Source organism: Chlorocebus sabaeus, chromosome 21 (assembly GCF_047675955.1).
Source record: "Chlorocebus sabaeus isolate Y175 chromosome 21, mChlSab1.0.hap1, whole genome shotgun sequence".
NCBI lineage: Eukaryota > Metazoa > Chordata > Mammalia > Primates > Cercopithecidae > Chlorocebus > Chlorocebus sabaeus.
Genome location: NC_132924.1, coordinates 61,856,676 through 61,871,588, shown reverse-complemented (window position 1 = coordinate 61,871,588; position 14,913 = coordinate 61,856,676). Strand labels below are relative to the sequence as shown.

The 14,913-nt window shown below is 36.5% G+C and overlaps 1 protein-coding gene across 3 annotated transcripts in view; it reads left to right on the top strand.

Moving 5' to 3' along the window:
* The window catches only part of CDK14 (cyclin dependent kinase 14), a 589,453-nt gene that overhangs the window by 356,076 nt on the left and 218,464 nt on the right, over positions 1 to 14,913 (top strand). For all 3 annotated transcript variants that reach the window (XM_007982225.3, XM_007982233.3, XM_007982232.3), the window contains one exon: positions 14,155 to 14,248. In XM_007982225.3, the coding sequence (XP_007980416.1) occupies positions 14,155 to 14,248 (94 nt within the window). The remainder of the gene's footprint in view (positions 1 to 14,154; positions 14,249 to 14,913) is intronic.

The following is a 14,913-nucleotide window of genomic DNA, read 5'->3' as shown; positions in this document are numbered from 1 at the left end:
CCTATTTTCCTACACCCATGTGGGTAGCTCATCTTTTACTGTGGCATTTTCTAGTTCTCTGTATTTCTGTGTGAGACAATAGATTCCAAGAGTGGGATGTTTATATAATTGAATTTTCAGTTGAGCTTGGCAAAGCTTTTCTCATTTTTTTCTGATTGATGATTTAAATGGTTCTTCCTTTATTGTTAGCTTTTGCCGTATTGGTTTTTGAATACTTAATATATTCATAGCCTAATGGAAACTCCAATAGATGAAAAACTTTATTATAGAAATAAATAAATTTCCCATCTATTTGTGACCATTTTATAACACCTGAAATTAGAGGTGCTTGTTTTTGTTTGTTTTCTCTCACACACTGCGTGTGGTTGGTGGTAACACAGAAAAAAACAAAACAAAACAAAATACAGCTCTAGAATCTCAGGGTAGCTCCCTTCCCACAAAAATCTCCCTTTTACCTTGTTAGTCACTTCATTCATTTATTCATTCAGCAAAACATTACAGAATGTCGAGAGGCTCAAGGTGAGAAAGACCTGGTTCCTGCCCTCGAGCCTCGCCCACTAGCACTACTGCATTGTACAACCCCAAAGGCATCATTCAAGTTGTAATCTGTGTGCAGTGGCCAGACTGCACACAGGTACATTCCAGGGCAAATATTTGGGAATATTCCAAGAAGCCCACAGACATCACCAAAAAAATGGGCCCTGATACTCTGTACTGGAAAGGTTTTTGCCTTTAGGTCTTGCATCTATTATCTAACATATTAGGTGGTTGTCAAGTATTTTACTGTAAAATATCAATCATCCAGTCATATATCTTAGTAGTGCCCATTTCAGCATTCTTATCCATAGTCCATCAAAGTCTAGCTATGCCATTTGATGACTGGAACTAAATATATCAACTTAACATAGTGTAAATTGAAGTTCAGAATTCTCCTTATAGTAGGATAATTTACATGGTTTTAGCAGTGATTTCTCTTCACAATATGCCACATGAAGTTTCTTGAAAAAGATTGCTTGATATGTCTTTTGCTTTGATTTTTAAGATAATTACCCATGAATAAATTTTTCCTAATTTCCTACATTATTGCATAAGGATTAATACATTTGCAGAGACAAGCCTTAAAATATGACTTCCTTATTTTGCATCAGCTGTCATATAAACAGAAATTAAAGATGTGCAAGGCTTATTAATTTTCTTTTTTTCTCGTTCTGCCTGCTCTATGCTTATTCCTTAGAGAAGGGCCGTCATTGGTAGAGTTTTAAATGAATGATCATTTGGAACTTCTTTCATTGTTCCATAATACAAGAAATAATATTTCTCTCCTATTTCTTGTAATATTTTTCATTTTTTTCTTAGAGTAGTCCTCAGTGAGGGCATTTCCTATTTATATTTTTGTATTAATTGTGACTGGTTGCTGGATGTAAACAGTCCAAATATTCCCTATTATCTATGTAACCTAGAGCTATTAAGACTCCATCTCTAGAGTCTTCATTATCCGTGGGAGTCTGTGTTGAATTTTTAAGCTTTTTTTTTTTTTTTTTTTTTTTTGAGACCAAGTCTCACCCTGTCACCCAGGCTGGAGTGTTGTGGTGCAATCTCGGCTCACTGCAACCTCTGCCTCCCAGGTTCAAGCAATTCTCCTGCCTCAGCCTCCTGAGTAGCTGGGATTACAGATATGCATCACCATGCCCAGCTAATTTTTGTATTTTTAGTAGAGACAGGGCTTCACCATGTTGGCCAGGCTGTTCTTGAACTCCTGACCTCAGGTGATCCACCCGCCTCGGCTTCTCAAAGTGCTGGGATTAAAGGTGTGAGCCACCGTACCCGGCCAAATTTTTAAGCATTTTTTAAACACAGCCAACATCTTATTTTCAGTGCATTAGGAATGATGGTAGACTTCAGTTTTCTAGGGTAGTTTTACTGTGTTCTCTGCCAAACCCCCTAATTTTGAAGATTTGGTTTTGATTTTAATTTTATCTTTGCTAGCATTTGTGTCACCTGGGAAGGAATCAAAGTTGCCATCTCTGTTTCCTCTTTTTTAACCTGACCAGGCTGACCAAATAAAGACAGGTTGTTCTGACTGCAGAGGCGGCATAGCATAATGAAGAGATTGCTAACCCTGGATTCAGGAGATGCAGTTTCTGATTCTGTGACCAACACTAAGACACTTAAACATATAATACAGCTTCCTTACATGTAAAAATCAAAACACTGTCTGAGGCCTTCTCAAAGGTACCTCTATCTCTAAATGTTAGCATTTGAGTAAATTGTACAGTGGAGGGAAAGGTTTCCATGGAGACTGCTGGAGTTCCTTTGGAGTCTCTTAGAAATGAAGTTAGAGTTTAGATATTTTGGTGAAATTACTGAGTTGATTTTTTTTAGTGTTTAATTTCATATGATAATATTAGCTCTAAATCAAATGCCTTTTTCTGTTGCAGTATCTTGTGTGTACTCCTCAGACTAGTTTATGCAATTCATTCATTTATTCCCTCATTTTAAAGATACTTACTGAACACCTATTTTGTACAAAGCAGTTTGTGAGATCTTGGAGCTGAAAAGATGAGAAAGATCTATTCTTGCCTTCAAGGTCACAGGGAAAGACAGTGTGATGAGCCATAGCACAGGTATATGGTTAAGACAGTGGCAGCTCGGAGGTGAAGGTGATAAATTTGTCCTTGGTGAATGATTAAGGGGGTCAGGAGAGGCTTCACCCAGTGGTAATTACTCTGCCTGACTTCTCAAAGCCATATTTCCAAACTGACAAAGCTAGGTTTGAAGGACATGGAGATCATGCCATGGACAAAGATGAACAGGTGAAATATCTGGTGTTTTGTGGATAGAGATGGAGGATAGGATTTCAGAAACATTCAAAAAGGACGGTAAGGAGGAAGAGAGAAAGCGGTTGGAGATCAGATTGTAGAAGTATTTAGGAATACTTAGGATGTGGACAACTTGATGACTGTATACACATAGTGAAGAAAAAAAAAAAGGCAAAAGATTTTAGATGATTCCTGGATCTGGTAAACGGACGAGACAGCAAAAATACAACTTTGCCATTTCATTCGAAAAAAATAATAATAAATGTACATAGTACTTAAAGTGTATGAGCAAAACTTATCATTGGAACATAAGGAACATTTATGCTGGTTGGTACTTTAAGATGGTTGGGCTTCTCAGTCTTCCCTGTTAGTTTTGTTGCTGATGTAGATCCTAGTAAGAGGATTCTAATCACTTGCCTCGTGCCTCCCTCCAAGTCAGCAGCAGGCCATCCTGGGCCTTGAGTCTACTGAACTATATTAGCTTCCTGTACTTTATTTTTTACTTTTGTTTTTATTCTGATATGCTTAATTTGTAAGTAGAACTTCTTAGAGATATAATTTTGTTTCATAGTTGAAAAATAAATGTTACAGTTTCTCATTATATTAAAAGTTTATTGTTTTGAATCAAATGTTTTCTAAGATGGGCTTTTACCCACAATCTAGGGTTATATTTTCATTCCTTGAGAGTAAAATACTCCATAGAAGTATTTGACTAAGATATATTGTGCCTATCTGTGCCTAATGAAGCACTAACCACAGTAAATGATGAGTGGCAGTTTAATCAATTCGGTTCCTTCAGTAGTCACCAAGGGCATGCAGAATGTAATTTTTTAATCTTTCACTTTTCAAATACTGCAAATGCCAAAATGAGAAGATTAAGTCTGTTATATGTAATACATTTTCTTTCAGAATATAGAAAAAAGTCACTTTTTAATTTTCATCTTTTTGAAACTGACCTCCTAGGGAAGAAAGTTCTTTGGTCTATTTTGCAAATATATACATTCCTTCAGAGAAGAGTAAGATAAATAAATGGCTACTCTGGTGCATCAAATAGTTCTAGCTTTAATTCCTTAATGGTTTATTTCAGTGAACCATGGCTAAATAAAATTACCTATTAGGTTAATTAATGTGGAAGCATTCTGAGCTTGTATTGCATCCCTGTGTGTTAAATTTAGATTATGTTTTGCATTTAATCTAACTCATTTCAGTGATCTCCTCTTTCTTTGTTATTCCTTTGGCTGGAGCTTGAATATATGTTCAGAGAATTGATCTGAGTTATAAAACTCCATTCAAAACAGAATTACCCAAATTCCTTTATATTCTTGCCCCTTGGTACCTGATTTTGAGAACAGCAGCATCAGCATGGCTTGGAAGCTTGTTAGAAATGCAGGATCTCAGGCCTCAACCCATATCTAGTAATTAGAATCTGAATTCTAAGGAGATTGCCACGTGGTTAGCATACACATTAAAGGATGAGAAGCACTGCTTCAAGTACTATATTTGGAAGGATACATAGGATTCGAGGAAATTTCTGATGCCAGCATAATGTCAAAAGGCAGAAGGGCAAGAGAACTAACCTGTAGTGAGTTATGGTTCTGTTCATCTGCTTGCCTCCTGTCAGAATCAGAAACAGCTTGGCACTCCCTTTTTTTCATATCCTTCTTTCCAAAGGTTTTGACAATTTAGATGGCTCTGAATGGCGCTAAATAATTTTCTAAACTTGAGAAGAGGCCTCTTACCACTTTCAATTAGGAAATTATGTTTAAGAAGGGGCAGGTCTCCCCCCACCGTAATAGTCTAAGTTTGATGAGTCATTGTTCCTGCTGCACATATGGCAGTGCACGGGCAGTGCTGTGTCATGATCCCTCTAGAACTGAAACTGTCACTCTGCTTGAAGCTTTCGGTCCTAAGGAATCCCAAGCCTTTCCTAACACATGGATGAAATAAAAAACTAAAATCTAGGCAATGTTTTCTGACATTTTCATTGCACCGTATTTTAAAATATTAGAGTCTTTCTGCATTATCTGCTGAGATTGAGCCAAACATTTGCCTTGAGAATTAGGGAAGAAGGAGAACAATGTTTTATTTTTTTGATATCTTAATCTAACCAAAATTAGATTAATGTCAACTAGAGAAATAATAACCTTTAGGTCTTATTCTGCTTTCTCATGTGATATAATTATTTATTGAGTTAATTACCATCTAGTTAACAATATCTTTTTGAGAAAAGTGACTGAGTATAGTCCACTGAAAATATCATGGATCAAATGCAGATTTTTTATTATGCATGCTGATGGATGTAATTAATCCATATTTTAGTTGAAAGATATAAAGTTATCCTACACCATAAAATCCCAACAGGACTATGATGAACAGATACATACATGACAAGGCATATTAGCTGGTGCCTTTTTGACCTAACCCTATTTCATTCAGGTCTGGTTATGTTGCCATGTCTCCAAAACCCCTATCAGTCATTTGGATTATATTTTTAAAAGTAAAAGACCAAATCTTTGTTCTAAGAAAGGTGATGATGGCTAATACATTTACAAGTAAATAAATAAATTGCAGTTGTAGAAAGTATCATGGAGAGCACAGAGTTAGAGGACCTAACATAGTCTAAGAGATCCAGGAGGCCTTCCCACAGAAGTAACCCTGAACTTGTCTTTCGCTGTTCTAGTGTAGGAAAGTTCTTACTCCTTCCCTATGAATTCCATTTTTTTCTATGTATTACACACTCCACCCCACCATTTCCCCAAATATAGTATTTTAAATAAATCTTTTCACCTTGAATTCCTTTGCCGTAGAGTATATGTATATATACATTTTCAAATACTTTCATATGAAATTTTTAATTTAATTTTTTAATTGACAATAATTTACATATTTATGGGGTGCATCGTGATGTTTTGATACGTATAATATATAGTGATAAGATCAGGGTAATTAGCCCATCCCTCATATAAACTCATATAAAACATTTATCATTTCTTTGTGTTGGAAACATTCAATATCTTCTAGCCATATGAAACTATATAATATAGTATTATTGTTATAGTCTTAATAATATATATAGTATATGTTACATATAATATAGTCTTATTTTCTTAACCATAGTCATCCTGCAATGGTATAAGACCCTGGAACTTATTCCTTCCTTCTGGCCGTAATTTTGTATCTTTTAATAAATCTCTCCCTATACTTTCCTTCCCTACCCTTACCAGCCTCTAGTATCTTCTGTTCTACTTTTTACTTCTACGACATTGACTTTTTTTAGCTTCCATATATGAGTGAGAACATGCGGTGTTTAACTTTCTGTTCCTGGCTTATTTTACTTAACATAATGTCCTCCATTTCCATCTATGTTGTCACAAATGACAAGATTTCATTCTTTTTTATGGCTGAATAGTATTCATTGTGCTTGTAGACCACATTTTCTTCATACATTCATCTGTTGTTGAACACCTAGCTTCATTTCCTATCTTGGCTATTGTGAATAGTTCTGCAGTAAACATGGGGGTGCAAATGTCTCTTCAATATACTGATTTTCTTTCCTTTGGATAAATTCCCAGTAGTGGGATGGCTAGCTCATATGGTAGTTCTATTTGTAGTTTTTTGAGAAACCTCCTTACAGTTCTCCATAGAACATTCCCACCAACAGTATATAAGAGTTCCCTTTTCTCCACATCCTCATCAGCATTTGTTATTTTTTTATCTTTTTCATAATGGCCATCATAATTGGAGTGAAATGTCTTATTGTGATTTTGATGAGAATTTCCCTGATGATTAGTGATGTTGAGCACTTTTTCATGTTTCTTGGCCATTTGTGTGTCTTCTTTTGGAAAATGTCTGTTCAGATCATTTGTCCCCCCCCCCCTTTATTTTAAAGAGACAGGGTCCTTCTCTGTCACTCAGGGTGGAGTGCAGTAGTGCAATCATAGCTCACTGCAGCCTCAGTCTCCTGGGTTCCAGCAATCCTCCCACCTCAGCCTCTTGAGCCGCTGAGACTACAGGTGCAGTCCCTCCATGCCTGGCAAATTTTTTTTTTTAAATTTTTTGTGGAGACAGTCTTGCTATGTTACCCAGATTGGTCTGGAACTCCCTAGTCTCAAGCAATTCTCCCACCTCAGCTTCCAAACTGCTGGGATTACAGGCATCGACCATGGCCCCCGGCCTCATCGACCCATTTTTAAATAAGATTGTTTTTTCAATGTTGAGATGTTTGAGTTCCTTATATATTCTAGATGCTGTCATATAAATAGTTTGCAAATATTTACTCTCATTTTGTGGGTTGTTCTTTCACTCTGTTGATTGTTTCACTCTGTTTTCCTGCATGTAGCTACATTCCTACCCCACTGTATAAAAACTCAGTTTAAGTCAGTTGGGGAGAAGGATTTGAGACTTATCTCCTGTCTGTACAGAAGCTTTAAGTGTAGAAGCTTTTGGTTTGATATAATCCCATTTGTTTATTTTTGCTTTTGTTGCCTGTGCTTTTGATGTCTTATTCATAAAATCTTTTCCCAGATCAATGTCCTGAAGTGTTTCCCCTATGTTTTCTTCTAGTAGTTTTATAGTTTTGGGCCTTATGTTTAAGTCTTTAATCATTTTGAGGTGATTTTGTATACTGTGAGGCGTGGAAGTCTAGTTTTGTTCTTCTGGATAAGAATATCCAATTTTCCCAGCAGCATTGATTGAAGAGCTTGTCATTGTCCTGTGAGTGTTCTTGGCACTGTTATCAAAACACCAGGGGTTCAGCCTGGGTCCCATTTGCCTGCTGCACAGAAAGCCACTGACTGAGGCAATGAGTTTTGCCAGGGAAGAAGCCTTTGTTTGGGTGCTGCAGCTGAAGAGACAAGAGAAAAGTCTCAAATCCATCTCCCCAGCTGACTAAAATTGGGGGTTTATATAGTGGAGAAGGAATGTAGCTACATGCGGGGAAACAGGAATTAGGCAGAAAAAAGGAAGAGAAGTTTCAGTTCTGTAATACTGTTGGAGTTCTGAGTGTGGGTTTCCTGAGAAACAAACTCAGATAAGACAAATATGTTTCAAGCTTTAAGACCAGGAGATCAATTTCTATGTTTATTCTTTTAAAAAGCCCATTAACATCAGACTTATGGGAAATCATGACATACCACTTGTGATGTTAACCTTTGTCACATGGCTGAGATAGAGTTTGCCAGTTTTCTCCATTGTAAATTTGCTGTCCACACCCACTCTCCACTCCTACTTCCTTACTATACTCTTTGGAAACAAGTCACTAAGCTCAGCTCACACGGAATAGCCAGGGGAACGAGGGTTGCATTGCTTTCGATTCATTCAACAAATATTTTTGAGCCCTTATTATGTGCCTGACACTCTGCTATGTCCTGGGAATAAGGTGATGTCCACAACCTTGTCCCTGATCTTGTAGATGTTCCATCTAGAGGAGACACATGCCCAAAAGCCAAATGCAATTGAACACTTTTAAGTGTTTTGAAGGGGACAAACTAGGAAAAGCAGGGCGAGACACTGGGGCTGGGGCTGTAAGGAGGAACTGCCTTACAGGTGGTCGCTGGGAAAGACATTTCTAAGTGGAGCTATTTGCACTAACCCCTGAACAGCAAAAAGCAATTAATCAGGTACAGAGAAGGCAAAGGGAACAACAATCCGTGCAGAGATCCTGGGATGGGAAGGAGTGTGGCAAGTTTTATGAGAGGACAGTGGAACAGCATGGCTGGAGCAGAGAAAATCTAATGTGGATACAGACGTGATGTAAATTTGGAGATAGAAGTCAGTCACACAGCATGTGGAGGCTTCACTGCCTGCAGCCTCTACTGTTGATTTTAAGGAAGACAAAATTCAAGGGATAATTTTAAAAACTGGATTCCTCTCCTTTTGTCAATATAGGGGCACGCATGTAGGGTATGAGTAGAAAGAAAACAGGTGGAAAGAAAATCTTCTGAAATCAGGATAGAACCAGCATAATTTTGGAAACCCCTTATGTTTATAAAATTAAAGTTAACAGGTAAAATTTTCTAATGTTTATAAAATAAAAGGTAGTACTTCCAAGCATGATATAATGCTTCCCTATCTTCTAAATATAAAATAGAAACTTTTTTAAAGTTAGTAAAATAAACTGTCCTTCTTCTCCCTCTCATGATACATATCAGCTCACCAAATTCTCTATTTTGGGAAAAAGTTAGATGGCACCTTATTTAAAAACATCATTACACATATTTTCTCCCAATTTATTTCTCAGTTCAAAACACTTTAGAGATTAAAATATCTATCTATCTTCAAGTTTAAAATATCTACTAATTTTTGACAAAATGCAGGAAACTTCTAAGGCATATTTTATTACAGGAAAACTGCTAAAGAGAGTAGTGAAAAAACAGATCATATTTAAGAGATTATTTCTATTAATTACTTACAAATAATCATGACATATTATACTTTCTTTATTTGTTTTTCCGTAACTGATTAGGATGACTACTTCTATTACTATGTTTTTTTGCAAGTGGAGCATAACATAGGTCAAGATTTCACAAACTTTGTAAAGGGCCTAATGGTAAAAATTTAGGTTTTGCAGGACATGTGGTTTCTGTAGCAACTACTTACCTTTGTCATTTCGATGAGAAAGCAGCCATACATGGTACCTAAATGAATGAGTGTGGTTGTTTTTCATTAAAGCTTATTTATAGATACTGAAATTAGAATTTCAGGTAATGTTCATATGTCACCGAATATTCTTCTTTTGATATTTTTCAAGCATTTAAAAATGTAGAAGCCATTCTTAGAATGGAATATGGACTTCTCTCTTTTTAGACTTTTCTTCTCTTGTCCACATAGAGCCATAACAACAGCAGTTAGCTCTCTAAAGTTTCTTCAGTTTATTAGACCCTGTTTTCTTAACCTGGAATATTTCCATTCCCAGTGCCATCACTCCATAATCCAACCAGCTTGCACTTGTCTAGCCCTTTCAGGCATTAAGCATCCTTGCTAACCCTACACTCTGAGCTAAGCATGTCCTCTCATGCTGAAGGAACTGTGTAAACTGAAATACGTTCAAATTACTGTGTTTATACCATACGATCTGCTAAACAGAAACTTTATGGAGGTTTCCCCAAAATTAACAACAGTCCTAAAAGTTTACTGACCTCACCAACAATGAGAAGTGAAGCTGAGAAAAAATAATTCTGAACTATTAGACATACCCCCAAACCAATGTTCATCATCACGCTAGAGGAAAGTCTAAGTTATCTCTACATTCTCATTACAAAAAATATTACTATAGAATTGTCATAAGAAGAATTAATGGAAGATTATATAGCCAAAATTATAGAAATAAATGTATTAGAGATTTATCCGATAAGGATAAATGTCAGATAGTTAATTTTACATTGTTTTCCTAAATGTCAGATTCTTTGTTGCATTTGTTACCTTCTAAAATTTTGTGATTGCTTTTGACTGATTTGCTCATTCTAAATGCACTTTAATGGCCAATTTTTAGTTATAATTTTATAATCTTTTTAATAACAAAAACTCCCAGATTATGTAAGTTTCAATCCTAAAAGATTGTCTGTCTGTGGTTGTACTGACAACAAATTGTCAATTCTGCTTAAAATTTTGTTTTGAATTGTGATTAAAAAAGTCATTCATATACCTGAGACATAAATTAAATTGGGAAATGTTTAGTTCAAAACAATTGAAGAATGTGTGAGCCTCGGTGGGTGTTTATATATTACCTTACTGGGGAACTAATCCTAAAATAAGAGTTTGAGCATACTGCATCCTGTGACACCTTTGATTGTAAGCTTTTGTGACCAGTTCTTATTCTTGAAAAATTTAGACTAAGTGGGTGATAATTACGTAATTATTTAAATTCTCGAAGGAACAAAGGAGACATTTCCTGATATAAGATTATGTATCATAAATTATAGTGCTTAAGTGGATGAATTTTTTTTTCTCAGTAAACCATTCAGTGCAGTCAATTTAATCCATTGAGAGAGGGAGCATGGGGCTAATGGAGGGTAGAAAGAGGTGGGGAGAAAGCAGATACTAGTTCCTTCATATTAAATTGAAGAACTCTTATTGCTGTATGGCAATAAGGCAGTCCAGTAATAAGGAATTCTGTTATATTCATTTGTTGATATGTTTTATACATGTACTTTTTATTTTCTTTTACATTTTATCTCTTTTTGTGAGTCCTTTAAGTGTAATTCCCTCAGCTTCTTTAGTACATCCTCAAGCATCTTTGAAAAAGATGATGTCATAGGAAACATCCACTAGAAACGAAAATCCAAGTCTTAGCCAGCTAAGCAGATAAGAGCCTATAAAAATGCTACATCATTCCATTCCAGCTGAATAGAATTGCAGCATAGATTTGTCTTTTAATCGTTCTAAGTAACATATTATGAAGATGATATAGACTAAACACAAGTAGTGCTAAAATAAATTCTATAAGTAGTTCTGGCAATGTAATAGTTACTTTCCTAGCCAGCCTAGCTGTGTACATAATGGGGGTGGCTATGGCTTCTGCTAAGGCTCTTCACACTCTGAGCTGCAGCTTATGGTGGGAAAAAATGAAGGCCAAAAAGTAAAGAGCAGAGAGGATACACTGAGTGTAAAAAAGGAAGGTGCAGGTAGCTATTTAAGATCCAAGGTATTTTATTGTGTAAACTTAAATAAGAAGAAAACAGTCTTAGAAAAGACTTCCTGACAGAAAAATTTGGAAAGCCACCATACTGAAAATTTAAGTAGACTTAACCAGAGATCTGAAGCCCTAATATTTATAAGCACATCATTGTGTTTTAATATCCTAATAAAATAATTCTCTTGATACCTATGTTGTCTTTCAAATCTAAAATGAAAACATCTTGTGTAAAAACCCATCTACCTAGAACACTGGTTTGGAATTATTTACTACTTAAATAAAATTACATCCTATGATATAAAATGGCATTTGTTTGTTTTTAGTCATTTTAACACTGTATATTATTGGTGTTTACTTTGAATAAGAATCATGTGGTACAATAGGGAGGCAATTTCTGAAAATACAACACTTCTTTAATTCAAAACACTGTTTATATACAACTGTGATAACAACTGGAGTAGCTTTAGAGAAGTAAGTCACTTGGTCTTAACCCCTAGGTTTCTGAAATAAAGACTCAAGGGTTTGCTTGCCCTAAATTGAGTATGGGGGTGCAGCAGTGGAAGAAGTGTCCCAATATGTTCATGGTTTTATTAGAATACTTGCAGGAAACATAAACCCATTCAAATACAGCCAGTGTAAAAATCTGGAGAATTTCCAGGAGGTAGAGAGTTCTAAAAAACAAAACAAAACTGGATCATCTGAACATCTAAGCCTGCAGAAGTCAAGAACCAAGTCAGTTCAGGGGACTTCATCTGCAGGAATGTATAGCCATTCATGCTACTTCTCTGACACTAATGTGACTTAGCCATCTACATATGCTAGTTTCTCACCATACTGCCCTATTCTCCAGAGGAGCAGAAGTATCTAAGTGGCTCCCTGTCCATACTATGGATTGGTTATTCCTGTTGGGCTAGGTACAAGATGCAGCAGTCTGGGAGGCAAGGCCTTTTGATTTACTGGACTAACTTGCTAGGTGGGAACTGTGAGATTGGCAGGTCAAGCTGCGAAAGAATGTCGAGCATAGTAGATGGCTGATATATTGAGTAAGGGCTTAATCCATAGCTCATAAGGGGAGCAATTCTGTCTGCTGAAAGATCCATGAAAGGCATCACAGAGGAGATGCATTTAAACAGGATTATAGTGGTTGAGTTGGAATTCGCTATCAAGAGCAAATAGGCAAAGAAGGAGGGTACTCTAGGTAGTGAAGCAATTTGAGTAAAATGGTATAGGTTTATGCTTGGCACTCAGGTACATCAGTCTGGCTCAGCGATTCTCACTGTAGCTGCCCTGAATCATCTGAGCAGCCCATGTGGATGCCTGGGCTCCAACCTAGATAAATTGAAACAGGATCTCTGGGGTTTGTGGTCAGAGATATGCAGTTTCTTAACCTTCTCCAGGTGATTCTAATGCAAAGAGGATTGAGAACCACTGAATGTCTAGAGGCTACAATACTTTATGAGTTTGTGAAATATAGTTGGAAAAGGATGTTTGAACATGACTGTGAGGACTCATATATCAAGTTAAGGACTTAACTGTATTCTGTAAGTAATAGCACTAGAATGCACTATTTTATTGGTATTTTCACTCTTTTCAGAGCCCAGTATAGTTGCATCTATTTAGAGTTATTTCAGGGCAGTAGATGGGGGCAGGAGGAGTGGGTAGGTTATGGGATCTAGGTGTACATCACCTAGATAGCTATGGTGCTCATTAAAAATACTGTTTATCAAGTAACTCCATTAAAAATGGGCAAAAGACATGAACAGGCATTCTCAAAAGAAGACATACAAGCAGCCAACAAACATACTAAAAAATGCTCCACATCACTAATCATCAGAGAAATGCAAATCAAAACCACAGTGAGATACTATCTCACACCAGTCAGAATGGTTATTATTAAAAAGTCAAAAAACAACAGATGCTGGCAAGGCTACAGAGAAAAGGGAATGCTCATACACTGTTGGTGAGAATGTATAATAAATTAATTCAGCCACCATGGAAGGCAATTTGGAGATTTCTCAAAGAACTTAAAACAGAACTATCATACAACCCAGCAATCTCATAACTAGGTATATATCTGAAAGAAAACAAATCATTCTAAAAAAAAAAAAAGATACATGCACTCACGTATTCACCACAGCACTATTCACAATAGCAATGACATGGACTCAACCTAGGTGCCCACCAACAATGGACTGGAGAAAGAAAATGTGATACATACATACCATGGAATACCATGCAGCCATGAAAAAGAATGAAATAGTGTTGTTTGCAGCAACATGGATGCAGCTGGAGGCCATTATGCTAAGTGAATTAACACAGGAACAGGAAACCAAATACTGCATGTTGTCATTCATAAGTGGGAGCTAAGCGTCAGGTACTCATAGCATAAAAATGACAACAATAGAAACTAGAGACTACTGGAAGGAGGAGGAAGGGAGGGAGATAAGGGTTGACAAACTATTGGGTACTATGTATGCTCAGTACCTGGGTGATGGGATCATTCATACCTCAGACCTCAGAATCACACAGTATACCCATGTAACAAACCTGCACGTGTACCCCTGAATCTAAAAAGTTAGAAGGAAAAAGAAAACTGTTTACCCGCTGCTTCTCTTCTGTAGGAGTGGATATTCTAATTCCAGATTTAGTTTTCCTAAGCAGAATGTATTGAAGTTTTGTGATGATTCTTTCTTCTCTCTTTAGGGGAGTAGGTTGCATCTTTGTTGAAATGATCCAAGGAGTTGCTGCTTTTCCAGGAATGAAAGACATTCAGGATCAACTTGAACGAATATTTCTGGTAAGTCCTTTACAGAGTATTTCTGAGAAAAAATGGTTTCTAATTAGTCACTTAATGACAAATTTTACAGCAGTCTGTGGAAAATAATTTAAAACAAATTTATTGTCACATTTGGTTCTAACACATTTTGGGCCTTCGAAAAAGCAGGAAATCAGTTAAGAATTATGTTTTTATACTACTGTACATGAATAACATGTCAAAGTGGTAAGAAGGAACAGGGCGGGAGAGGCAATATAGAGAAAGTAATGGGTTAAAAATGACAGAAGAATTCCAAATAATTAATATAGATACTCCCTCCCCTTTATGTAGGTGGAGCTTAACTCCCCCGTCCCCCTTGACTGTGAGCTTTGATAACTTTCTTCCATAAAGCAGAGCATGGACAGTGGGAAGACGGTGACTTTACAATAGAGACACCAGTTAAACAGTACTTCAGTCAGGTTTTCCAAGGCTATCATCATCAAAGATAAGTCATGTTAGTGGGGTGTACCCTTAATATGATGTGTTGATAATGGCAGCTCACCTCTGTGGTCTTGCTCCCCAAACCATAGCCCCAGTTAAATCGTAAAAAATACATCACACGAGCCAAAACTGACAGACATTCTACAAAATACATGACTAGTAGTCTTCAAAACTATCAAAGTCATCAAAAACAAGGAAAGTTTGAG